The following is a 24,043-nucleotide window of genomic DNA, read 5'->3' on the forward strand; positions in this document are numbered from 1 at the left end:
TAAAACTAGTTGATTATGCATAAGAAAAGTAAAATGAGTGCTTAGTCGGTTAAGAGCGATTAGGTGTGTAATTCTACTAAGCTTATGATTTAATAAATATTCTTATATGGTTTGTGAATATGTATTAGTTGTTATTAGAAGCCGAAAGACGTGTATTATATCTAGATGATTTATAAGATTGATTAGTTAATGTGTAAAATATAATTTTGGTATCGAAAAACTCCGAATTTAGTTGATGATTATTCAATACATAAGCTATAGTTTTATATGATTGTTAAGGATTTATATTAAATTGTTTAACTAGTAACGAGTGGAGGTTAAGCAAATAGCTATTTTTCACTTATTTGTTTATTTACTTACTTAATGTTATATAATAAGTTGAAGTTTGACATTGACGATTAAATATTGATGTGATTATTTTGGACGGAGGAAGGGAAATTAATTTGTTTGATTGCCCGAAGGATGGGCTGTGTATGTAATGGTTGATGGATATAATATTGCTGATATTTAAGCAGGTAGATAATCTCATTTTTAGGGGAGATGCTGCCGAAATTTCGATAGAACTCAGATTATTTTTAATTAACAATATAATTAAGAAGATTATTTAAATAAATTCTATAATTTGATACATAATAAATAAAGTACTCTAATTATTTATATATTATCATTATTATTCATTTAAGTATTCCAATATTTATTTAATTATTTTCATTGTTATTGTTTATCATTATTATTATTTATTTTATTATTATTGTTTATTGTTAACACTATTTACTTAGTTGCAATTGATCTTGGATGTCTACTTGAGCATTGCATTACGATGTTTAATTGATTAATATGCTTGCATTTAATTGCAATACTTGATTAATTGGGTTGTGATATTGCTGTGCTTTGTTTGTGTGGAATTGGGATGAAGTGGGTCACCATGGGTTTGTGAGGACGGTCGATAAAGCATGGATCCTGATTATGATGAATTATGAAACTGGACCGTCGGCCGGGTAAATGGGAGATCGGCGCCCCCGTGTGCACCTACTGTTACCGTTACTGTTAACCACAGGTTGGCTTCTTTATTTGGGCGCACCGGATAATCTAGGTTTGATCGCAGCCCGCAGGGTGGCCTCCTGTTGTGAGCGCCTGATGATCTAGATTTGATGGAGACGACCGGGTTGCCTCCTGTTGGTATGGAAAGGAAAAGAGGGAATGGAAAAACAATGAGAGGGCTGGTCAAGTGAGGATTAGACCGGTCGGCCAGTATGGGGGATCGGCTCCCTGGTGCACACGTTATGAGAGGATGGGCCATGTGGGAGGACGGCTCATCGGGGGTTTCGGTGACGCCACAGACCAATTTCCACGTGATGTGATTATATGAAGATGTTAATAATTGTGAGTGCTGGTGATATGCCATTTGTGTGACTGGCTGTGTGAGCATATAACCAGTCGGATGACTAGATTGATATATTTATACATTTGTGTGAATGCGTGTGTTGTGCAATAAATATTACTCCTTAGAAAACTCACATCTCTTTTGTTTAAATCTTTCAGGAAGTAGCATTTTCTAAATTCCAGCTATAGCTCTGCTCTTTCGCTGTTTAAAAGAAATTCTCTAATTTTAGTTTTGATCTATTAAATAGATAAATGTCCGAAGGCTTGTCTGTATACATCTGTTAGTGAACTCCGCAGTTGTAGAATTTGTGTACAATTAGTCGTGTACTAACATAGACGATATAATTACGTGAGCCATATTAAAGATGTGATGTATTGTTAATTGGGCCCGAACTGTGAAATTTTGTAGAAGATAAATTTGGGCCGAGATGTAATAAAATCTTGAGATTTATTTTTCAGTAATATGGACTGAATATTTGAAATTTATATTGAGATAGTAAGTTGTAGTGTTTTAGGCTTACTACGGGCTTCGGGGGCTTTAAGCTTACCCGGGCTCTAGTGCCGGTCCGGCCCATGGAGACGGGTCGTGACAATAAGTACCAATAAAAATTGTAATATTGAGATCGACAAAAAAAAAAAAAAAAAAAAAAACATGGTTACATTTAATAATGATAAATTACCTTGTATTTTGATTGTTTAACAAATATATTAAAAAAACTTGAAAATTAATAATAGTCATTTAAATATTATAGTGAACCTGTTTTTTGAATTTCAGAGGACATTGCAAAAGGGGCAACGAGATAGATGTTGCCTTAATGCATAATAAATTTATATAATTTATGAAAGTTAGCCATTATAAAAAGACTGAATATATAAATTTACACATGAACTTCGCAACTTTAATATTATGATAACCTAAACATTAATATTATATACCTTTCAACACTAATATCAATGATTTTTTGAGAGTTTTTGGATTTTATTTATAAATATCGATTTAATATATAGTTAGCACGACTTTTGAAATAATAATTTTCATAAATTTTAATTTTTTAATAAGTATTTAATTAATCTAATTTTACAAACTGAAGTATTCAATAAAATAATTTTGAAAATTAAAGTGTTAAATAGATGTAATTTCATAAGTTAAAATGTGCGATGGGTCAAAGCAAAAGTTGAAGTTGTCACAAAATTAAAATAAGAAAGTTTATGGATAATTTATGTATTGTGCCATTATAAAAAGCATATAATTAAATTGAATGAAAAGAATAGAACTATTTATTTTTATCTCAATCACTTATTATTTATTTAACTATTTTATGCAAATGTAAGTAACACAAACAGGTCGAAATAAATAAAGTAATTTTGAAAGATAAATAACAAGCGAGAAGAGCGAATATAAATAATGAGTACAAATACATACAATTCACGTCGGAAAAAACTAGTTAATAAAAAAAATTAAGAAAAACTTAGTATCACGAACCATTTAGGCCCCGGCCAGCATGTCGAACCATACACCCGACCTATTAGTTTGCAATAAAAGAAACATCATATGACAAAAAAAAAAAAAAAATGGAACCTCTGTCCAAATGAAATAGCCTGCATTTGGAATAGAACTCAAGCAATCTCATAAGCTGCCATACTAGCTTGGCATCAAACTCATGAAACCGTAACTAAATTGGTTTCATTTGACAACTTCTAACATTCTAGAATGTTTTGGTAAAATTCATTAGAACCTATAACCCGAAACCAAGCTTTAATTTGTCAAACTTATTTCGAATCTGTCTCTACCTCTGTGATGCAACCCTTCGTTCTTCTACCAGGAAAGAGCGTCTAGGACTGTCACTGCTTTAGCAAAAAGAATAGTGTTATAACTAATGAAAGCACCTCCTGTAGCAACAAGAAAAGCCCCAATCCATTAATTTAGCAGTCCTCCAAAAGCCATCTGCCACTGCCCAGGACCACATGCAACATCAACATTGATTTTGCAAAAACCAAGAACAGTACGACGCCAATACAACTGAGTAGGACCTGCAGGCCCAAAAATGCCTGAACCCGTTAAACCTGATGCAGTAGATTCAGTCAAGATTGAGTTGAGCATCTTGCGAAGAGGAAAAACAGTAGATAGCAATTGTAGCATGTTTACCTTGCTAAACACACAGATTTCGATGATGCCAAAGACTAATGAGAAGATTGCAAAACTTTTCTAATTCATTTTGAAGCTGCTGCAAAATTGAAAATACAAAAACTCCCAAAATTGACAAACCGATGTGAAGTCTCAGCATGAGCACTAGGTCCAATCCGCTAAACTCTAATTTGGATTAGGTTCACTCAAGGGTTTTGTGTAGTCGCTGTTTAAATTTAATTATGAGGTAAAGATAATAGAAGTGCACTACTCGATAAAACCAATGAGAATTGAGGGACTAAGTTTTCAATTAAATGATCAATTAATTGGCCAGTTATTAATGTTCGATCCAATATTAAAATAGGTTTGAGACGAAGAAGAATGTCATTTATACCAAAACTATAAAATAAAGCAAGAAACAAAATAAATTACAAAATAAGGGAGTATTGCCTTGATGAGTGAAGTCTACAACAATCACATATCTCTCGATCCAAAGAGAAAAGAAAAGGAAAATAGAGTTTTCGGTACATTTGGTCCGCAACTCGAGTTTAGAGAGTCGAGTCTGCCTGCTTATTCCTTGGAATAATAATCAAATCTAAGTAGTTTTTTCCCCTTGTGAAATGAAATTGGTTGATTTTAATTATGAAAGGTTAATTGAACACTTTTAATTATCATACTCTAGTGCGGATTGTCATTTTCATGAAAAGAGTGATTTTGGATTTGAATCACTAAAAATGGATTTTCTAAGTTGGATTGCCGAATTTTGGATTAAAAATGAATTTTAGCTTTGGATTGCCATTTTGGAAATAAGAAAGGCTTTTAATTTAAAAGAAGAGAGCAATATCATTTTTAATCAGCCAGTTTCCTATTTGAAAAAGTTAGAAAATAATTTTTCAGTTTTATAAAATTTAACTAAGACTTGAAAAATAGCTTTAAGTTATTTTCCACGGTTTCTAGTTGTTACTAAAGATGAAAGCGAGATGGATTTTCGTGGGTACCTGACCGTAAAAATCTATTTAAAGCAGATTAATTAGGGTATTTTTTTTAAATGAGTTTGAGATAGATATGAGTTTCAAATTAACTATTCATCACGGTTTTGAATTGAGTTTGAGTTTAAAGCTGCAGGTACCCTCTATCCACCATAACCCATTGATATAGTTTAAAAATGTTAGATATAATAAATTTTAAGTGAAAATTTAATTGTACTATTTGGCTCAATATTTTACTGAAGGGTAAATAAATTAAATTCAAGCCTAAAACTCCAAACCCTAATATCATCAAAGTGGATTTTCGAGAGTGTCCAATCATCCAACCCTTTTAAAATGAGTTTGGGTATTAATTCAATGGATATAGAACTGGTGCGAGTATTAAAATTTTAAATGAGTTTGAGATGAACACAAGTATCCAAATTTTTAAGAAAGTTTGAATATGAGAAATGCAAATTTGGCAGGTACCTGCCCAGCTTCTATCCCTAGTTGCTACTATGAAGTTTTACATTAAAATAATCTTCAAGCAAAAAGATATAATATTATCTCTTCTAATTTTAGTTTTATTATTCCAAACAATATAAACAATTCTTTTGATTTTTTGAAAGATAAATAAACTGTATATACTCACATTAAAATTCTATGTCTGATAGTATTTATTATAAATGTTGAATTATATTGTTGAAATTATTTTTTTAAAAATACCATTTTATGTATTATAAAAAAATAAAAAATAATGAATGACTAATTTCAAAACACTTTTACGTTCTAAAATTCGAGTGGATTAAAAAAAAAAAAAAAGCTTACTTTTAGTTGGCTGCTGTCTAGTAAAGACCTTCCTGCTATAATTGGACCCATGGTTGCAGCTGGATTCTCCAGTATGGCTCTTAGTAGGGAATAGCCAATTTCAATTATGAGCAAACACACACTTTTTCAAACTCATATCTAAGAAAATCTTGGCACTTGATTTCATACATTAAATAGGAAATGCTTTGAAACATTTGGCAAATCCAAATAAATTGAGATAGTTATATTAATTATTTATATAATAGAAGTACAGAGTAGGAGAAAACATAACTATCATTAGGTCGTTCTTAGGGAATAAGGATGGCTGTGCTTTCCTCCAAGCATTTCTTTGTCATTCTCCTTGTTTTCTCAGGTTTCTTTATTTGTTTATTTTTTATTTCCGCATTATTTTTTTAAAGAGAGGACATTTTATTCAATAAGCAAATTCAAATCATCAAGAACCAGAGCTTCAATATTTTGAAGAAATTTATACCAAATTTAAAAATTAGTATAATGCATGATCAACTTTATTCATTTGTCTTCGCGCTTAATTTCTGTCTTTTTCTTTTTTTAACTTAAACCCTGATTTGTTTATCGCAGTTACGGTCGTAATACACAAAGTGGAAGCCGAAACATGCCGGCATATACTTCCAAGTCTTCCAAATCTAATAAACAAAGAAGGCAATTGTGTGCTTCGTAGTTGTATAAGGTTTTGCAGATTTTTACAGGAAGGAGAAGGAGAATGTTCTAATTTTAGCCCACACACGCGTTGTATGTGTAGCTGGGAATGTTAATGATTGATTAATCAGATTCCAATGGGATTTATTACTATATGAACATCTATCAAACAACAGAAAATACAGCAAACTAGTAATACAAGTACAGTAATCCTTGTCTGGCATAGAACAGTTTGTATACTGATTATTGTTTGATGAATAAAATAATTTGTCAGTAAAACATTTGATCGATACATATATTTTTAGGAGAATCTCATCAGACAGCGATGGATAAAACAAAGACAAATTGTATTTGGCCTGCATTTCGTACACATGCTAAACAGTTTAATGAACTCACATGTAATGGATGAAAGAATTCAAATCCCATGTGGTATGAATGTATTCCAAATTCCAAATCGTCATTTCGAGTGTCTGCTGTTTGTTTATATGATTCTGTCATGATTGAAAATTTATCATCCCTGGAAAGATTAACCAATATGGTTAGCATCTGATAAAGATCGACTATCCAAGATATGAAAGTAGCTGCCAAAATAAAAAGCACATGATCAAGAATTGCATCGTGGAGGCAAAAGGAAAAAGGACAACATTTTTGCTGTAAGGGTCCAGGCATTAACCACTATCTATACTACACGAACTGCAGTTGATTTATTTACTGACTTGTATGGTAGATTTCACTTGATTAAGAACTAGAAGAACTAGATGGATTGAAGTTTAGCTATCCTATCCTGAAACTTCTTTAAACAGCATCCAATAGCAGCAAAAATGTTTACATTTTGCATGTTCACTTAAAAGTTTAATGGGTTATTATGGCATGTATAATTCACTAGCATTTTGTAATGCTTATCAGGACCAAATTGGAAAAACAAAATTAAATCCTCAGAAGCAAGACCCGAAACTGGTGATGCTATGAACTTTATAGCATGTGATCTCATCCCCATGAAACAAGTGGACAACACTTGGGGTCTGTTGGCAGGGCCAACCATGAGAGATTTTTCTCGGTCAAATCGAAACACAAAATGCCATCTTAAAGTATCATAAGATTCCTGATAACCAGAAATAATTCGAGATCAAAAAGGATGAAACGAAAGCACAGAGCTTAAATTTACAAAGCAAAATTAAGGAATTGTGATGCCAAACATTGATAAGGATACTCCCAGTCAATGAAACAATAACAGGATGCAGTTCCTTCTAACCTAGAGATCTTTGTTTGGTTTTCAGCCAGTCCATCAACTGTCCAGACAACTAAAAAAAAAAAAAAAAACTAAACGATTTGAAAAATGACTAAAAGCAAAGTTCAAGCCAAGTGCATCTCAGAATCTGATGTTGAAGAAATAATCACATGAATAAAATCACCAGAAATATCTGGATGATTGATTAGGATGACCAGAACTGTCAGCATAATGATGCATAATGGAACAAAATTCAATTTAGAACTGTTATTACCTTTGTGCATAGAGTCTAATTCTTAATCATTGTGGTTTGAAAATTGCATGCAGGAAATAATATGGCTTACAAGGTAAAACACCTTTATGTGAAGATGTAAGTATGAAAATTTCCTGATATCAGCTGTGTACTTTGAAGCACTTCAGATAAGGAAATAGCTGAAGCAATTCATCACGGCTCCGTCTCTGCAAGAAAACATGTAATTAACAAATTGATTGAAAATACAAGAGACTTAACAAACCGAGAGAAATAAAAGTGAAGCAAAAGAAATACTTCAATCTTTCACTGACATGGGACTGAGCATGTTCTCGTGCCTATGTTGACTACACTACATGTATGTGCACTCGCTTGAATACACGGTTAAGCAACCCCATGAACATTGCAAAGTAACATCTTATCAATACTTGTGTTAACCCCTAACGCTCTTGGTATGGCCACACAACCAAGGAGTACCACTAGCAACTGAAGTTACAATAATGAAAATATATAGCAAACCATCTCATATAAGATTGATGACACATTACTCCACAGTATGTAGGAGGATTAACGTTATCACCTACCCCAAATTGGCAGGAATTCACGATTTACAGTGCATTAAATACTGTGGAAGTATAGAGGAGGTGGAAAAAGAAAATAGCAAATAACATGGCAAGATGTGAATATTTAGAAGAAACCATCCTAGTGAATCACCTTATTGAATTTACTGGAAATGCAAGACTATAAATTTAACAATTTCAAATAAACAACTAACAATTTTTTTTATTCACATTGTGATAAAAATAGTTCTCAGCAGTACATAACCAACATAGTCAGAGTATAAGAGGACCTAGAAATTCTTGTTGCTTGGGTTTACAGCTTTAAACTAAAAGCTTATCAGACAGGACCCCACAACTATTAACTTGCACATAAACAACCCATGCCCTTCACAAGAAAGAGTTACCTTTATGCCAATGCATCCATTCACATCAAGGGTTGTAATTGTGTTTGAGCAGAACTTTGAAAGAGCTTCCAGGCACTTGTCAGTCACACCAACTATTCCAAACAAACTGCAGCATTCTTTCCAAGACATCAGAGACAGGACTATAGCGTGAAATTGCACATTTGAATGAGAGAACAAAGTAGACCGCATGCTATCAATATTATCCGTAATTATCTATATATTATTCTCAAGTGATTAGTAATTTGTAAAATTTACGACAATGTTAAGAATATTGAGCAAATATTTCCCCATGATACTTGCCAGATATTGGAACTTTTGGTTAGCAGCAGAATGATCGTAGATAGCAATGCCTGAATGACAGATAGCAGGCTTAACAAACTCTTTCAGTTAAGTGCTCAAGCAGGGCAGCTGCTTACAGGTGGTTGAATAGTCAATAATGTTTTGTACGACTTCTTGTTGTTTGAACATTGGTACAGACTCACTTAAACATCAATATCCCAAGACTATTATATCTTTTCTACTATGCATGGTCAATAAGGAGGAGGAATAAAGGATGCTTTTTTTGGGTTTACCTGAGAAACTCGAGACGGGTGCAACCTTCGGCAATAGCTAAAACCCCCACATCAGTGACTCGAACACACCTAATGAAAGAAAAGAAAGAAGTTATATGTAATTATATCTTCTTATTCCACAACTTTTTATAGACCTGTTATTTTACTCACCAGGTCAAATTGAGGGAGACAAGATTCTTGCATTTAGCTATACAAGAAAGTCCGTCATCAGATAGATTCTGAAAAATAAATTGCAATGTATATAAGCCTTTGGCAAAACTGGATGTAAAAGCTTGTTCAGAAAGGAAGCAGACTTTCACCTGGGCACCACATAAATCTAAGAATCTTAAGTCAGGTAGATTTGATATGTTCTTGTAAGCTTTGTCAGTGAAGCTGAAAGGAATCAAGCAGAACATAAGCCCCATAATTTTGAAATGCATGTACTATAACAAACTTTAAAACAACATTGAAGACATCAGTACTAACTTTGAAAGGGCATAAAGATTTAAACTCTGGAGAGAGGAGCACTTGGACAATATTTGTTGCAAGCCACCATCTGTTAGCTTGATGCACCTGAGAACACCAAGACAATAAAAATATGCACATACCCTCAGTAAGAACTAATCAAATTTGGTACCTCAATAACCCAATCATTGGACTGGAAAATAATTTAGGATGTAAATTGGTGTGTTGTTGATAGGTAAATAATTATTTCCCTTATTTGTTAAGCAGCTTCTGGTAACTTAATACTTTGTTCAGACATGAATAAAAATAAATAATTTGATACATTTCAGAAGCAGACAACATTTAGAACCTTTTTCTATTTAAATAAGCTTGATCTCATAAAAATTTAATGAGAACCAACTGCATACCTAGTCAGGTTCAACAACTCTAAGTCTTGATAATTGTCTCCAACTAATTGCAAACTTTTGTCTGTTATATTCTGCAATAACAAAAAGGAAAAAAAATGGAAACAAAATTTTATTACTGATTAATTGAGTTGTATGGGACAAGTGAATTGTCATTAATTCAGGCAAATTTGCGTGTGTTCTCCTTTTCCCTATTCTCTTTCATATTCCAAGGAGTTTCCAAATGTTTCCGTGCAGAAAACGTTTCCAAAACACAGAAACAGCAGTCAAAGTAAGTTTCCGAGCAACATAGCTAGCAAGCATCTTATGATCATATTACAACATCACTCCCTTTCAAAGTCTGCACTCAAATATATTTTGATTTCCTTCATATTTCAGCATAGTATACAGAAATAACCAGCATCAAATGTAGGATCAAGTACCTTACAACCACTCAAGTTCAAATCAACTACATGTTTGCAGTTCTCTACCAAATGCTTTATACTGACATCTGTCACTCTGAAGCTCAACCCACATACAAAACTTGTTAGCGATGAAAAACATTACTCCCTACTATTGCACATTTGCAAATCTAGTAAATTTCAAGTACCTCACATTCCAATAAATAGAAAAGACTTTGAGATTTGGACAAGCACCAGTTACAGCTTCTATTCCCTTGTCAGAAATTTTCTGGCAGCCATTCAGGTTTAAAGACTCCAGGTTTTGAAGAGAATTGATAAACTGAAATCTCAAAATTCATCAGTATAGTTTTCACAGAGAGGAAATTAAATTTTAAATTGTATAAAGTAAATTTTACAACAAATTTTTAGATTCTACTATCAAGATTAAGGTAAACTCTGTGTTCTTATACTAAAATCCCTATTGCAAAGATAAATTTGGGCATTACTATTCTATACAATAATAAGTTCTAAGAATATTTTTTAACTTTAAGGACAGATTTGCCTTCTTTTTTTCTGTTTACTGAAACTAAGAATCAAGCTTTAATATTTTTATCTAAATCATTCACGAATCCTTAATTGTAGCTCTTTATAAATGAAAAGATAGGTCCAGTACAACTTTGCAACGTTATCAAATTTCAACTACCTTGCTTTGAAGGACTTGAAGATGTCTGTCTTCAATATCTTGTGCAAATTCAAGGCTAATCTGCTTCACATGCTGGTATCTTGACTACAAAAACAAAAGAAACATTGAGCTTCACGACACCGTGTCAACAAACAAATATTTGCGAGTTTGTGAAAATTACCAGTGAAAGAGCTGCTATAAGCCTATCTCCCGCCTTGCTCATCTCACGAAAATCAAGAACCTTAAATTAAATAAGAAGAAGAACCCATATCAAGAAAAGCATTTAAATTGTATACTGATCAAAATTAAGAGTTGGAGAGAAGGAAATTATACGAGCCAGAGAGAAGGGTAGGAGATGAGAGTGCGGTGGAGCCAAGGGCTGACAAGTAGAAGTGAGATAAGGTCTTTTTGAGGAAGTCTTGCGCTGACTATCTTCATTACTCTTGGGATTGTTTCTCTGCTCCATGTTAACTCGTCTTCTGCTTCCTTGGCTTCCATTCTAGACAGAGTCGGACAGAAACTGAAAGACGGCAATGGGTTTGGCCAAGCTGTGGTTTTTTTGTTTTTTATTTTCTTTTTTTTTTTTAAATAAATAAATAAATGACTATTTGGCTCATAATGGAAACTAGCTCATTATGCACCCCAAACTTGGCTCTTTTATTCAATTTGCTCCAATTTCAACTTTATAGCCAAGTCACTCAGGTAAAAATGTCAAATTGCTCATAATTGGTCAATGCACGTAAGAGAGTTTCTCTCTTCTTGATGGGTAAGGCATAGCTTAAAGGAGCTGATTCGAGCGTTCCAAAACAACAGGTTCAAACATAATATACAGAGAGATTTTCAATTCCCAATTAAATCAAAAATCAAAGTCACAAATAGATTTTAAGCTCATAAATCTGCAAGAGTAAATATTTATTAAGTCAGCTTAACGTTATAAAAATATCATTGCTCTGTAATTAACAAACCTTGCTCCGGAAATAAGGCTATTCAAAAATTAATTTATTCCATCTCTGTTTCAAAATACTCGTTACATTTACAATTTTACGTCTCTTAAGAAAATTATTAAATTTGTTTAAATTATAATGAATTATTGAGTAAATTGACTATATTATATTTTATTTTAAAATTAATTCTCTAAGAAAATCATTTAATTGAAGTAATAATTATTAGTCATATATAAAGAATAAATATAGAATAAAAAATATTTATTACTCAGTTAAAATGTAACACATATTTTAAAAAAATTAAATTTTTAAATGTGAAAAATATTATGAAACAAAAATAATAATTTCTTTCGGTCGCTGTTCACGTGTGGGATAAAATTGTGAGCAATTTTTGACAAATTAATCGGCTGTGAAGTTAAAATTTGGATAAACTACGTGGGCCAAATTCTGGGTCAAAACGAGCTATTTATTCATCAATTTTAGAAACTCAACCAAGGTGGTCGCTTAACCTGCACAGCCATATATAATGGCTGAAGTGTGAGCGAAGACAAACTAAAGCAGAAAATGATCTCCAAAACCCACAAATCTTTAATTACTGTACGAAACTTGTTGCAGCCAAAAACTCCGTTGGAACCCAACAACAACCGTAATCATCTTTACCATTTTCTTCTCCAGTGTCGATCCATTGTTAAGGTCAGGCTTAAATGGGTGAAGAACCGTAGCCTCGACCACATAATTGATAGAGAGACCGATCTTAAGGCGGCTTGTCTCTTAAAGGACGCAATCAAGCGCTCTCCCACTGGCTTTCTCACTGCTAAGTCTGTTGCTGATTGGCATAAGCTTCTTGGCCTTACTGTGCCTGTTCTTCGCTTCTTGCGCAGGTCTTTTGCTTTTTCTCTTCTTTCTTTTTTGGCCTTAAAATGGGTGTGTGCAGTGAAATTTAGAATCTTTTTATTCCTCATTTGATTATCCATTTTGCAATTTTCTCTTTTTATCCATAGTTCATTAGTTTGGTCATGTCGGAGAACATTTGAGGGTGGCCTGAGTAGAATGGTTTGTGAAAATAGGAGTATATATCAATTTTTAGAGATTTTGCTTGTTTGTTAACTCCTTGTCTTTGGGATAAATGAATTTGAAGCGTAGAATTTTATGTATAAATGATAGAATCTGGTTTAGTTAATTGAAAACGTAAAATTAAATTTTGCTCATTTTAATTTATAGCAAACAAGAAATTTCAAATGGAATATTATGGAATTCATTGAATCCAAACAAATTCTAGTTTCAAATTATTGGATACTGTATGGTTCTTGTGGGTTTTTGGAGATAATACTCTATTTAACATTGTAAGAATGTGAAAATGTGGAGTGGATTTGTATACTAGCTATGGGAATAAAAATATTTGATTCTTTTACGGTCAAATGAATTCTTTTCGCAGATTTTTGAAACACCCAGTATTTATTTGCATTTGCTTGCATGTGCACCTAATTTGGGTGAATAATGTCGTTAAGAAATTGGAATGGTTAAAATAACGATATATATTTAATTCCATCGATGTGTAGGTACCCAACTCTTTTTAGTGAATTTCCTCATGCCCGTTATGCGAATTTGCCCTGTTTCCGTTTAACGGACACTGCACTCTTGCTGGATTCACAGGAGCAGAGCATACACCAAAATTATGAGAGTGATACTGTGGAGAGACTTTGTAGAGTGCTTATGATGATGAAAAGTAGGACAGTACCACTTCAATCACTATATCCTTTGAAGTGGGACCTCGGTTTGCCTGATAATTTTGAGAAAATATTGATTCCAAAATACCCTGATCATTTTCAATTTTTTAAGGCATCAAATGGTTTTGGGTGCTTACGGCTTGTGCAATGGCGGGATGAATTCGCAGTTTCTGCATTGCAGCGTAGTAATGAGAGCAAAGAAATGGGTAATGAGTATCAGAAGTTCAAGAAAGGGCAGACTACTTTGGCTTTCCCAATGAGTTTCCCAAGGGGGTATGGAGCGCAAAAGAAGGTGAGAGCATGGATGGAGGAATTTCAGAAGTTACCCTATATTTCGCCATATGAGGACTCGAGACAGATTGATCCAAATAGTGAACTCATGGAGAAGCGAGTTGTTGGGGTTTTGCATGAGCTTCTGAGCCTGACAATTCATAAGAAGACCAAGAGGAACTATTTGAGGAGCTTGAGAGAGGAGATGATTCTTCCACATAAATTTACTCGACTATTTACAAGGTATCCAGGGATTTTCTACCTCTCATTGAAGTGTAAGACAACCACAGTTGCTCTTAGAGAAGGTTACCAGCGGGGAAAACTAGTGAATCCACATCCTCTTGCTCGTCTCAGAGATAAGTTTCATTATGTGATGAGAACTGGACTTCTTTACCGGAATAAGGGTGCTAATATGATACCTGAAGATATTTTGTTGAATGATGCTGAGGATGAGATTGGAACAGATGAATCTGAGGAGGAAGAGGGTGAAACAGATGATGCCTGCTATGAGGTAACCTCTGAGATCGACGATACATCTGATGAAGGTTAGATTTTTGTCCAACAGAATCGACAGTCTTACTGTATAATCAGAACTGAAATGAACATCTGATACTGAGGTAAGGTATGAAATATATAATTCACATTGGCTTATTTTAAGTTCTTAAATACAATTATCTGTTAGTACTTTACAGGTCGACAGTCTGTTGTTAGGCCAATTATATAAAAAAGGCAAAGTCTTTCATTTTTCGAAAGTTAATTAATACAGATTACTAAACCTGCTTAATATGACAGCAAGTATTCTGATTTCACTTCTGTAAACATAAAGTTGGGAGGTGTGCCCTTTAGGAATATGAACTCGTATGCCAATTTAAATGCATAGCTAATGTTTTAATTACCTGAAGTGTGTCATTGTTGAAAACACGTTTATTTTAATAAAAAAAAAGAATAAATGAGAATATATGTTTGTTGAATATCATAAATTATTCTCGAGTAGAATGCTTATATACAGTCCAATGGGTGCTTCTTACTTAAGAATGTTGATTTTGTGCATTAGGTTGATAAATTTCATGTCTGCTGTTTTGAGATAGAATCACGACTTTCTGAGGCTTTGTAATTGCTCCGTCTTTGATAATTATATGGTGCTGCTTGAAGAATTTCTAGTTATATAACATTCAACATTTGTATTTGCAGTAGGTCATAGTGAAAATACATATGAGGGATAGACCAGGAGTTGCTCTTCTTAATTATGTATTTTATGTTGTATATGAACATCTTTTTTTTTTTTTTTTTTTTTGTTAAATTGTTGGAAGCATAAGTCAAGCTTCTTAAATCTTAATAGAAAACTTATGATTTCCACTAAACTAAACTAACCTAAGCTGTTTTTCTCTGGTTTTGCATGAAGTCACGGGGTGGGTTCGATCCACATACGAAGTCAATTAATGTGTGGATGGTTATAAGGCACCGGGAAATCATCTGAATGGTACTGGAAATCTAGAAGAGAACCGCCACCGCCATAACAATCAAAATTTCAGAGAAGCAATAAATCATATTTCTTTGTGAAGGTGAATACCATGTATTGAAGTATCATATGGACGAGTGCCACTAGCTGCTGAGTCCCGCATTCGTGATATCATTATTAAATTTAATTTTGACTGAAGAACCAATTGGTGATTCTGAAGTCGCATTCAAACAATTTGAGGCAATCCTGTTATCTTTCTGAGTCTTCTTCTTCTTCTTCTTCTTCTTCTTCTTCTTCTTCTTTACCTGCTTGTTCAATTATAATCTGAAAGTTAAATTATAGCATCTTTTATCCTTATTTATGTCTCATATATGATCGCGATGATTGGTATCCCATGTGATAGTTTCAAGACTGAGGTTACAAAACCATTGTAGAATTCATCCAATAAATATAAATTATTCATTTAGAGATTAGCTATTGTACATTAGAACATAACATCGAACTTTGGTATGCTTTACATTGAGAATTATATACACGACGGCCATGTAGGTTGTTTTGTTTTATGGTTTAGCTAAGTTTTAGCTAATTAACACCTAGAAGGCATATACTCCGTTGGTTTCAATACATTGGATAAGCCGACAAGAGCATTGAAAAACTATATATACAGCTTTCCATAGTTTGAACCAAATTAGAAGAAAACACAAACAGAAAATAATGAAGTATCAAAAATTTGATCCTTGATTCTAATGGAGAAGAAAAATTATATACTCATGAGAAAAACAAGAGTTTTTTGAGTCCAATATTATAGTGGGGTCACTAATCCCAAGCACTGGCCACACCTGGACCATATCCGGCACTGTAACCACTAGGAACAGCCGGAACCCCATATGCACTGCTATTTCCTCCACCATAATAATCTGTTGCTCTAGTAAAAGATCCCTCCCTTCTAAAGTCACGGCTGCCAAAACGGCCCCCAGTCCGTCGATTCTTGCCACCATTGTATGAAACCCTTGAAGCAAAGCGAGTAAGCCAGGCAGGTACTTCTTGATTTGCCTCTTGCATTAAATCGGCTAGGGATCTTGCCAGTGACAAATTGTTCTCATTGAAGAAAGCTGTGGCTAGACCAGTCTTTCCGGCTCGTCCTGTCCGGCCTATCCTATGAACATAATCGTCAATATCATTGGGAAGATCAAAATTGACCACATGAGCCACGTGAGGTATGTCAAGACCACGTGCTGCCACATCCGTTGCTACTAAAATTGGTGTCCTCCCACTTTTGAACGATCTTAGTGCCATTTCTCTTTCCTACAAACAAATCCATAATACTAAAATATTTAGTTCAAGATATGGCCACTGCCAGAAGAACTAAAGAGGATTCAAAACACATCAGCCGAATAAATGTTCCTATCATCATGTTATATAGAACAGTGTGTTATATTCCATCCTTCTGAAGAAATCTGAACCTAAACAACTCACCTGTTGTGTCCTGTCACCATGAATTGTTGTAGCGGGAAACCCATTCATACACAACCAATGTTCCAAAGAGTCGGCACCTTTCTTTGTCTCAACAAAAACTAATGTCAAAGATTGCTGCAAAGTCACAAGAAACTATTACCAAACAGCAAATATCAAAAAATATCTCAAAATGGTTCCCCTAAACATTTGCCCAGCATGGTTCAGAAGGCTTTAGATTTTTCATTTTCTTTTATCATTTATTGTATCCTTCCATTCATAGTCGTCTGCCTTCTTCCCATCTTTTCCTCATGATAAATTGTTCCTCAGTTATACTCTCTTTCTCTCCTAGATTTATTACCCTTCTACCCTTTGTTACTGTTATTCAAATTTAAGCAGTTGTAATTTTTAAACCAAGTTAGAAAGATCCCAGTAATCAGGCTGTTCCTAACTACTATGAACTGGTTAAATCACCAGAACAGAACAAATGAACCACATCAAATTTCCAAAAGTAGCAAATAGTTTGAATTACCTTGCCATTAATTTCAGTTTCTCTCTGTGCATGAAGAAGGTCCATGAGATGACTTCTCTTGTCAGTCTCATGAACATATTCAACTCGTTGGATGATTAAATCAGTACTAGAACCAACTCTTCCAACAGCCAAAAAGATGTAACCAGATAGGAAATCAGATGCGAGTCTCTGCATGCCAACCGAATTACAAAAAACAGTTAGATGGAATTTTAAATGTGATTGTGCAATAAATCCCAATTATTATCCTTCACAAAATAAATGGTTATCGCATCTACACTTGCTGAAATAGGAACTCAACTGTTCAATCCATAACATAAGCTATATCCCATGATGAAACCAAAAATAAAGCAACAATTCCAGAAGTCAACTTTGCATTTACCTTGAGGCAAATAGGTTTGATTTTCTTCTCTATTTTTCATCACATTTCATGATTCATTTTTCTATGAATAATAGTATACAAAATGTTCTAAAACTGCTAAAAATAGAAAACCTTTTCGTTGAGTGAAAAACTCGAGGTATCTAGATATTCCACTTGTATGTTCAAATGGAAATCGACTTTCTAGTTTTCTAAATTCGAAGAGAAAACTTGAAAATGCCTCTTCGTATAAAATCCAGTTCTCTATTTTCTTAGGAACAGTTATCGAAAATTTCCAAAAAGCAGCACACCCCCCAAAACGCTCTCCACCATAACAAAATAGATTGTTTTCATCAAACCTATTGATTATCTAAGAACTTCTGAAAGGCATCATGATATAAATATATGAAGTTCCCTGGAAGATGAGTGGACATCGATAGAGAAGACTAAAGTATCTAAAACAATACCTGTATTTCTTTTGGAAAAGTGGCACTGAACAGCATTGTCTGCCTCCTCCCAGGTGGAGGCATGTCCATTTGTTCCACTATCTTTCTAATCTGAGGCTCAAAACCCATATCCAACATCCTATCTGCCTCATCAAGTGCCAAATATCTAATCATCTGCAATGACACTCTAGCCCGCTCAAGCAAATCCACCAATCGTCCAGGAGTTGCCACAAGAATATCAACTCCTCTTTCAAGTTCTCGTAACTGACCAAGCAATAATGAACAGAAATTACACAATTAAATTATGCAATAAGCGCGAATGACAATGCTAAAGCAGGTAATAAGTGATCACAAAGATAATTTATGGTAATATGAATCCAAAACACAGTTTGAAGTATAAAAAAGCATTATGACAAATAGGAAAAATGCATGTTGCACAAAGAACAAATCAAAGCCAGCAAAACTAATTTTGTGTTACAAAGTGTAAATATATCACATCCTCCAATCTCCATGGGAAATAACCATTGTCACTTACAACTCATCTGTCTATCATATCCATAAAAAGTTAAAAAACAGCATCGAACTTTGACCAAAAGAGCAATGGAGTACAAGGGAGCAAGTAAAAAAAATTTAAAGGTTTGTCTGTTATTGCTGCTCCAGTGGCCGAGTTTGCTCATATTTATACCATAATAATATGAACCCAAGTGCCACCAATCCTAGACAATCCTATTGGCTAGCCACAAAAACTAAGAACTATATTGGAAAATAGAGGAGGCTGGGGAAGGGGACCGTTCTGTAGAGATCAAACTGGCATGCTTCTGTTAATAGTCTTGCAATCATCAGATGTACAAATAGTGTTGTATGCTCACAAAACATGCGAAAATTAAAAGAAAGCTTTATGGTTGTTGATAGATGGCTACTACTCATTTTATAAATTGGGTGCTTGCGTAGGGCTATGAAGGGCTGAGGCAGCAAGCACACACACGAGAATTTATACTGACCAAGCCTAGAGGTTGCTTTCTCGAAAACTGAGAGAGTAGCTACATAACTTGCTTTCACTGGCATTGGATATTCCAGTATGAGAAAATCATATCATAGAATTAATAATAGTGCTGTGCAGGAACTGGAAAAATTGCTGGGGCAATAAGGTCCATAACTTATCACAAGATAACAGGACAGGTCAGCCATCAAATAAAATCTAAATATTTGATGGTTTATTGAATTCAGGTTCTGGTGTGAAATGTCAGAGCAGTCATGAAAAAGAAATTTATAGCTAATTAAAACCTTATCTGCACCTCAACCTATAAAATTAATTTATAGCCACTTAATTAGAATTGTTTTGAGAATATAATCAGAAAGGGAACCAGAAATGTTGACACATTCAACAATGCACAAATTCAAACAATCACATTATGTGTGTACATGCTTGAAGCATTGAATAGGGATGAGTAGGGACAAGTACAAACAAAGAAGCTAGATTGGAGCGGGAAAACAACTAGCAAAAGCCATCCAAAACATTTTGAATGCAAGCAAAACTAACTATACCCATAAGATTAGTGGCACAAAAACAAGCACATAAGGCTCACAATATCAGACCATAGTAGAAGCATGCCTCTGTTCCAAGAACCATAATATCAATAATGTAACAGTGAGAAAATGTAAATTATGAACAACGAGCATATTTTGTTTGATTAATTAAAAACAATTTGAACCATGTGCATCTGGCGACATCTTAGTTCAGTAAGTAGAAAAAGAATCAATTTTCTCACTATCACCAATTCAAAAAAATAAATAAATCAATCAATCAATAAACTGAACTGATTTGAATGTGGTTTCTTTTTGCTCATCAGACATACATACTGCCTTTCACCATTGGTGTGTCTCACATTTGATCATCTCAAAATCTCAATTTTTGAAATTTAGCTAGAAATTCCTAAATTTTATAATTGATCTAAGGTAGATTTTCAACCAACAAGAATTAATTCAAAATACTAAACGAGAAAACAATTTACTCCAATCATTTTGCTATTGAACTTGTTAAGTTTTTTTTTTTCCTTAGATTGGACTGTTCTCTTATCTCAATTCATTTATAGAACGAGACAATGGGAAAGATTTGAAGCAACAAAAACAGATAAATTTCCAGTAAACCTTTGTAAGGGCAAAGGATTTGAGAAGAAAATAAACATGTTTTCACAAATAGATAAGAAAGATGTCATGTGATCCAAACCTGTTGGTTGATTGGCGCTCCACCATAAGCTACTACCACTTTTACACCAGTTTGATAGGAAAACTTTTTGGCTTCATCATGTATCTGCAATTAGATTGTAATAGAAAAATTTAGGACACAATGGCACATTAGAAGGTTGCAAGTCCTCAAATGCACGATTAAATTTGAACCACAAATCCTGAAACACACGAGTAAATTTCAACCACACCTGACAAGAGAGCTCCCTTGTAGGGGAGAGAATAAGTGCAAGTGGGTATACGGTCCTCGGTCCACGCGGTCTCTGTACATACTGCTCCCGCATAATTCCACTAATAATTGGAAAGCAGAAAGCAGCTGTCTTCCCTGACCCTGTCTGAGCACAAGCCATCAAATCCCGTCCCCCAATTATTATTGGGATTGCATGACGCTGAACTGGAGTGGGCTTCACATACTTACATCTTCGAATATTTTGATTCAATGCCTCACCCAAGTCTATCTCTGCAAAGGTATTCACAGGCATTGGCACATTGTCCCCACTAGTCTCCACTGGAATATCCTCATAAGCATCAAAATTAATGCCAGTATTTTCTTGTTCACCAAGAGCGCCATCCACATCACCATCATCATTGCCAAAAGGATTAACTTCACGATCTCTCACACGGTCCCACCCACTACTCTTATTGTTCCAACCACTACCACCACCTCCACCAGTTCGACCACCAGAACCATATCCTTGACGGCCAAAATCTGGTCTAGAACCTCCACCCCATCGGGAACCACCTGGTGCAGGTCCACCATAACCTACACGATCATTTGCATTGGCATTGGCATTGACGTTGACATTGACATTGACATTGGCTGTTGACTGAACAGCAGACGAGGAAGCAGGGACATCATTAGAAGGTGCCCGGTTACGGAGGTGTGGTGGAATATAAGTGGCACGGGTTGGACGTGGCTGGCCATTGTTACCAGAATTAACAGACTCCACACTATCAGAAGCAGAGTTAGCCACAGAATCCGCCCATGAAGTTCTCATGCTTTCTAGAAATTACAATTTACAATTTTATTTTCCACAATTAGAACAACTCCTCCTCCAAAGTCAAATCACCTCTTATCCTTTAGCTCTAATAAAAATTCTGCATAAAAACCCTGATAAACACCATGCATTTCAAAATCATAACAAAACAGTGTAATACAATAATCAATCCAATTTCAAGCAAAATCTAACTTCAAAAAAACACAAACACAAGCAAAATTTTTAAAAAAATATGCATTTATAGATGCTATAATATACGAATAAAAACGCAATTAAGCACAAAAATCAAGAATCAACAAGCACATAAATTAGAACAATCTAAGAGCTCAAAAATCAGATAAGATCTTGAAAACAGAAAAACAAAAACAAAAAATCAAAAAAGCATACCGATAAACACAATGCAATTACAGAAATTGAAAGCTAGCAACCACCCAACCAACAAACAACAATTCCGCTAGAAGAAGAGAGAGCGTACATTTTCTTCTGTGAATAGACGTTAAAGGAGAAAAAAGTAAACCAAAATTCAAATCCAGAACGCAACTAGCAGCCATTAACAAAAATAGATAAGTCTCGTATATATATAGAGAGAGAGAACCTGTTGGCCGTAATTTGATTAGAACTGAAAATGCGAGAAACCCTAGATTGTTTGGGATCAGACACCAAGCTAAAATAGCGCTTATTTTTCTTTCGGGAGGAGAGAGATTATGTATTTATATACTGCTCCGGTACTCCCTCTGTCACACAATAATTGTCTACAATCATTAATTAATTCTAAAATTTTATTTAAGAATTAGCAAATTAAAAAATTATTTTTGCATAATTCTTTTAAAAAGTGAATTTATATTTAATTACCTAATTATACTCAAATAAAACTTTTATCGTTATTATACTACTACATTCATTTATTAAATTTATCTATTAAACACTATATAATTAAATTCCAATGTTGCCTTCATTTTCTTTGACTAACCAAAACTCTTCTGGTCAAGAAAACTCGAACACGACACATTTCACACTTCACACAAATGAGAATACCAATCAGCACATAAATAAAAATACCAATCAAATCGCACTTAATTATACTAATTATTATTAGCATGAGAGAAAAATACAGCACAAGTCAAAGATGGATTGTTTCTAATCTATTCCCTCATATTAGATAAAAAAAACTCAGTCCGAGCTAACACACGAGTCATTTTGTTCATTATGTAAAGAATGGAATATCCATATATAACTATGGGATAATTCATTTCTTTTAAAATTTTCTACATGCTACATACATTTATCGAGGACAATAATTATATTTTACGTGCAATGAATTGAAAAATAAAGTTTTACTAGAATCAAAACTTATATAATTAAATTTTAAAAATATGAGTTTTGCAAGTATATTTGACTATAACTGAAAGAAAAAATAGCAATTCATTCTTAAAAAAATAAAATTAATAAATCATTAAATAGTAGTATCTCATCAATCTAATTTTTCTTAAGTTTTCCACATCAGATCAGGACGGAGTCTATTGGTTTTTTGCCCCTTTGGCCTTTTGTGTTGTGTGTCCCAAACGAAAGAGAGAAATATCTTATAAGTGAACGGTGTCCGTACGACTTTTAGCCAACGGTGTTACTCTTCTTACCTAACTTGAGTGTTGCTGACAACAAGAAAATTGGGAATTCAGTTACTTTTTAGCGTGTTTTTTGTTTTATTAGCATGAAATGAGAGGTAGATAAGTTATATTTTATGTTTACTATAAATATCAGTACTTATACTCATGTTTTTTGGAACCAAACACTCCGCTTATCCAAAAATGTAGCCATTATCATCATATTCAAGTTATAGTTAAAAAAATTTGAACTCTTTAATAACTAAATTTGGCCATTTAAAAAAAACTAAGTTTGGATTTTACGACTTATATTATCTCCAACTTAATTTTCAAAAATTAGAACTTATTTAATAATAATAAGTTGAAATTGAACTCATGACAAGTGGCTTAAGTGGTAAGGAAAATTCAAATTCAACAAATAATTTATGCGATCTATGCATTTACCACTAGGTTATACTCGGCGTATTAACGATAACCATCTTTATTTTTAAAAAAATATAGTGGATAGATCACACCATAGTGCTAAAATTTGATTAATAAAGTTAACAAGTTGATTTTTTTTTTCAAACTGAAATTGGCATTTTTTGTTATTTTGGAAACCATTTTACTTGAAAGTTGCATTTACGTAGGGCTATAAATGAGACAAGCTGCTCGTAAGCTACTCGACGCTCGCCTGGGTAAAAGCTAGCTCGCTATCTAAATAAGACAAAATCAATTAAAACCTATATTAAAACAACGTCGTTTTGGTTAATAAATTTCGAGCTCGAGTTTAGATTTCCGAGCTCGAGTATATCTTTATCAAGTCGAGCTCGAGCTCATCAAAACTTAGCTCGGCTCATTTATAGCTCTACATTTACGTTTATATTTTTTGGTTCAAAAAAAAAATCACTCATTTTAGAATAATTTCATTAATATAAATTATTTTCAAAAGATGCACAAATATTAAATACCCTTTTATTAAAGATGAACTGAGTAAACAAAATGGTGCCTAATATTTGAATTGCGAATGGTAAATATTGAACGTAATATGAATTTGATGCGTGTTACTGTCCGAGTGAAACTAAAGAATGCTATCTCCAAAAAAGAAGGATTTTTTCTAAGACAAGGAGAGAAAAAAAAAAAAAAAAAAAAGG

At 33.7% G+C, this 24,043-nt stretch overlaps 4 protein-coding genes across 13 annotated transcripts; 2 read left to right on the forward strand and 2 right to left on the reverse strand.

Moving 5' to 3' along the window:
* The first annotated feature begins 5,559 nt into the window (after positions 1 to 5,559).
* On the forward strand, positions 5,560 to 6,088 carry LOC110011012 (defensin-like protein 156). Its single transcript, XM_089718447.1, has 2 exons — positions 5,560 to 5,653; positions 5,881 to 6,088. The coding sequence occupies exons 1-2, from the start codon at positions 5,602 to 5,604 to the stop codon at positions 6,072 to 6,074; spliced, it is 246 nt and encodes an 81-aa protein (XP_089574573.1). The 5' UTR covers positions 5,560 to 5,601; the 3' UTR covers positions 6,075 to 6,088.
* Positions 6,089 to 6,171: 83 nt separating this feature from the next.
* LOC105648943 (RNI-like superfamily protein) lies at positions 6,172 to 11,463 on the reverse strand. 7 transcript variants are annotated; one of them, XR_002286071.3, is made up of 14 exons: positions 11,216 to 11,462; positions 11,064 to 11,123; positions 10,904 to 10,987; positions 10,410 to 10,540; positions 10,243 to 10,318; positions 9,824 to 9,894; positions 9,438 to 9,524; positions 9,272 to 9,344; positions 9,123 to 9,190; positions 8,973 to 9,041; positions 8,401 to 8,506; positions 7,543 to 7,645; positions 7,211 to 7,259; positions 6,172 to 6,475 (listed from the first exon to the last, which is right to left on the reverse strand). XR_002286071.3 is itself a non-coding variant. In XM_089718446.1 (13 exons), exons 1-12 carry the CDS (start codon positions 11,378 to 11,380, stop codon positions 7,580 to 7,582), a joined length of 1,056 nt encoding a protein of 351 aa, XP_089574572.1. In that variant the 5' UTR covers positions 11,381 to 11,462; the 3' UTR covers positions 6,172 to 6,474; positions 7,573 to 7,579. The 7 variants fall into 7 exon arrangements, 4 of the variants coding, with proteins under 4 accessions (XP_089574572.1, XP_012090839.1, XP_012090838.1 ...); XR_016319752.1 differs by having other exon boundaries at positions 7,531 to 7,645; XR_001047595.4 differs by lacking the exon at positions 7,211 to 7,259 and having other exon boundaries at positions 7,461 to 7,645; positions 11,216 to 11,461.
* An 848-nt stretch (positions 11,464 to 12,311) lies between these two features.
* On the forward strand, positions 12,312 to 15,755 carry LOC105648944 (Ubiquitin carboxyl-terminal hydrolase family protein). Of its 2 annotated transcripts, none has more exons than XM_012235453.4 (3): positions 12,312 to 12,707; positions 13,386 to 14,445; positions 15,226 to 15,755. In XM_012235453.4, the coding sequence occupies exons 1-2, from the start codon at positions 12,391 to 12,393 to the stop codon at positions 14,371 to 14,373; spliced, it is 1,305 nt and encodes a 434-aa protein (XP_012090843.1). In that variant the 5' UTR covers positions 12,312 to 12,390; the 3' UTR covers positions 14,374 to 14,445; positions 15,226 to 15,755. The 2 variants fall into 2 exon arrangements, with proteins under 2 accessions (XP_012090843.1, XP_012090842.1); XM_012235452.4 differs by having other exon boundaries at positions 13,386 to 14,440.
* Positions 15,756 to 15,929: 174 nt separating this feature from the next.
* Positions 15,930 to 22,042, reverse strand: LOC105648946 (DEAD-box ATP-dependent RNA helicase 11). Of its 3 annotated transcripts, none has more exons than XM_012235455.4 (7): positions 21,905 to 22,042; positions 20,503 to 21,409; positions 20,295 to 20,378; positions 18,089 to 18,331; positions 17,267 to 17,434; positions 16,759 to 16,872; positions 15,930 to 16,587 (listed from the first exon to the last, which is right to left on the reverse strand). In XM_012235455.4, the coding sequence occupies exons 2-7, from the start codon at positions 21,307 to 21,309 to the stop codon at positions 16,099 to 16,101; spliced, it is 1,905 nt and encodes a 634-aa protein (XP_012090845.1). In that variant the 5' UTR covers positions 21,310 to 21,409; positions 21,905 to 22,042; the 3' UTR covers positions 15,930 to 16,098. The 3 variants fall into 3 exon arrangements, with proteins under 3 accessions (XP_012090845.1, XP_012090844.1, XP_089573948.1); XM_012235454.4 differs by having other exon boundaries at positions 20,503 to 21,422; XM_089717822.1 differs by lacking the exon at positions 21,905 to 22,042 and adding an exon at positions 21,697 to 21,774 and having other exon boundaries at positions 20,503 to 21,422.
* Between the last annotated feature and the right edge of the window lie 2,001 nt (positions 22,043 to 24,043).

This window comes from Jatropha curcas, chromosome 2, assembly GCF_041381405.1.
Source record: "Jatropha curcas cultivar XTBG-Jc1 chromosome 2, XTBG_Jcur_1.0, whole genome shotgun sequence".
Classification (NCBI taxonomy): domain Eukaryota; kingdom Viridiplantae; phylum Streptophyta; class Magnoliopsida; order Malpighiales; family Euphorbiaceae; genus Jatropha; species Jatropha curcas.

Bases quoted from the DNA above. Each gene is read 5' to 3' on its own strand.
- LOC110011012 (XM_089718447.1), top strand. From the start codon at position 5,602: ATGGCTGTGCTTTCCTCCAAGCATTTCTTTGTCATTCTCCTTGTTTTC. The intron at 5,654-5,880 runs GTTTCTTTATTT...TGTTTATCGCAG, and splicing joins CATTCTCCTTGTTTTCTCAG to TTACGGTCGTAATACACAAA.
- LOC105648943 (XM_089718446.1), bottom strand. From the start codon at position 11,380: ATGGAAGCCAAGGAAGCAGAAGACGAGTTAACATGGAGCAGAGAAACA. The intron at 9,895-10,242 runs GTACTTGATCCT...TTGTTATTGCAG, and splicing joins TGAACTTGAGTGGTTGTAAG to AATATAACAGACAAAAGTTT. The intron at 9,191-9,271 runs GTGAAAGTCTGC...TTTATTTTTCAG, and splicing joins TAGATTTATGTGGTGCCCAG to AATCTATCTGATGACGGACT.
- LOC105648944 (XM_012235453.4), top strand. From the start codon at position 12,391: ATGATCTCCAAAACCCACAAATCTTTAATTACTGTACGAAACTTGTTG. The intron at 12,708-13,385 runs GTCTTTTGCTTT...ATCGATGTGTAG, and splicing joins GTTCTTCGCTTCTTGCGCAG to GTACCCAACTCTTTTTAGTG.
- LOC105648946 (XM_012235455.4), bottom strand. From the start codon at position 21,309: ATGAGAACTTCATGGGCGGATTCTGTGGCTAACTCTGCTTCTGATAGT. The intron at 20,379-20,502 runs GTGTGGTTGAAA...ATCTAATTGCAG, and splicing joins CAAGGGAGCTCTCTTGTCAG to ATACATGATGAAGCCAAAAA. The intron at 16,873-17,266 runs GTAATTCAAACT...GTGACTTTGCAG, and splicing joins AAACTGAAATTAATGGCAAG to CAATCTTTGACATTAGTTTT.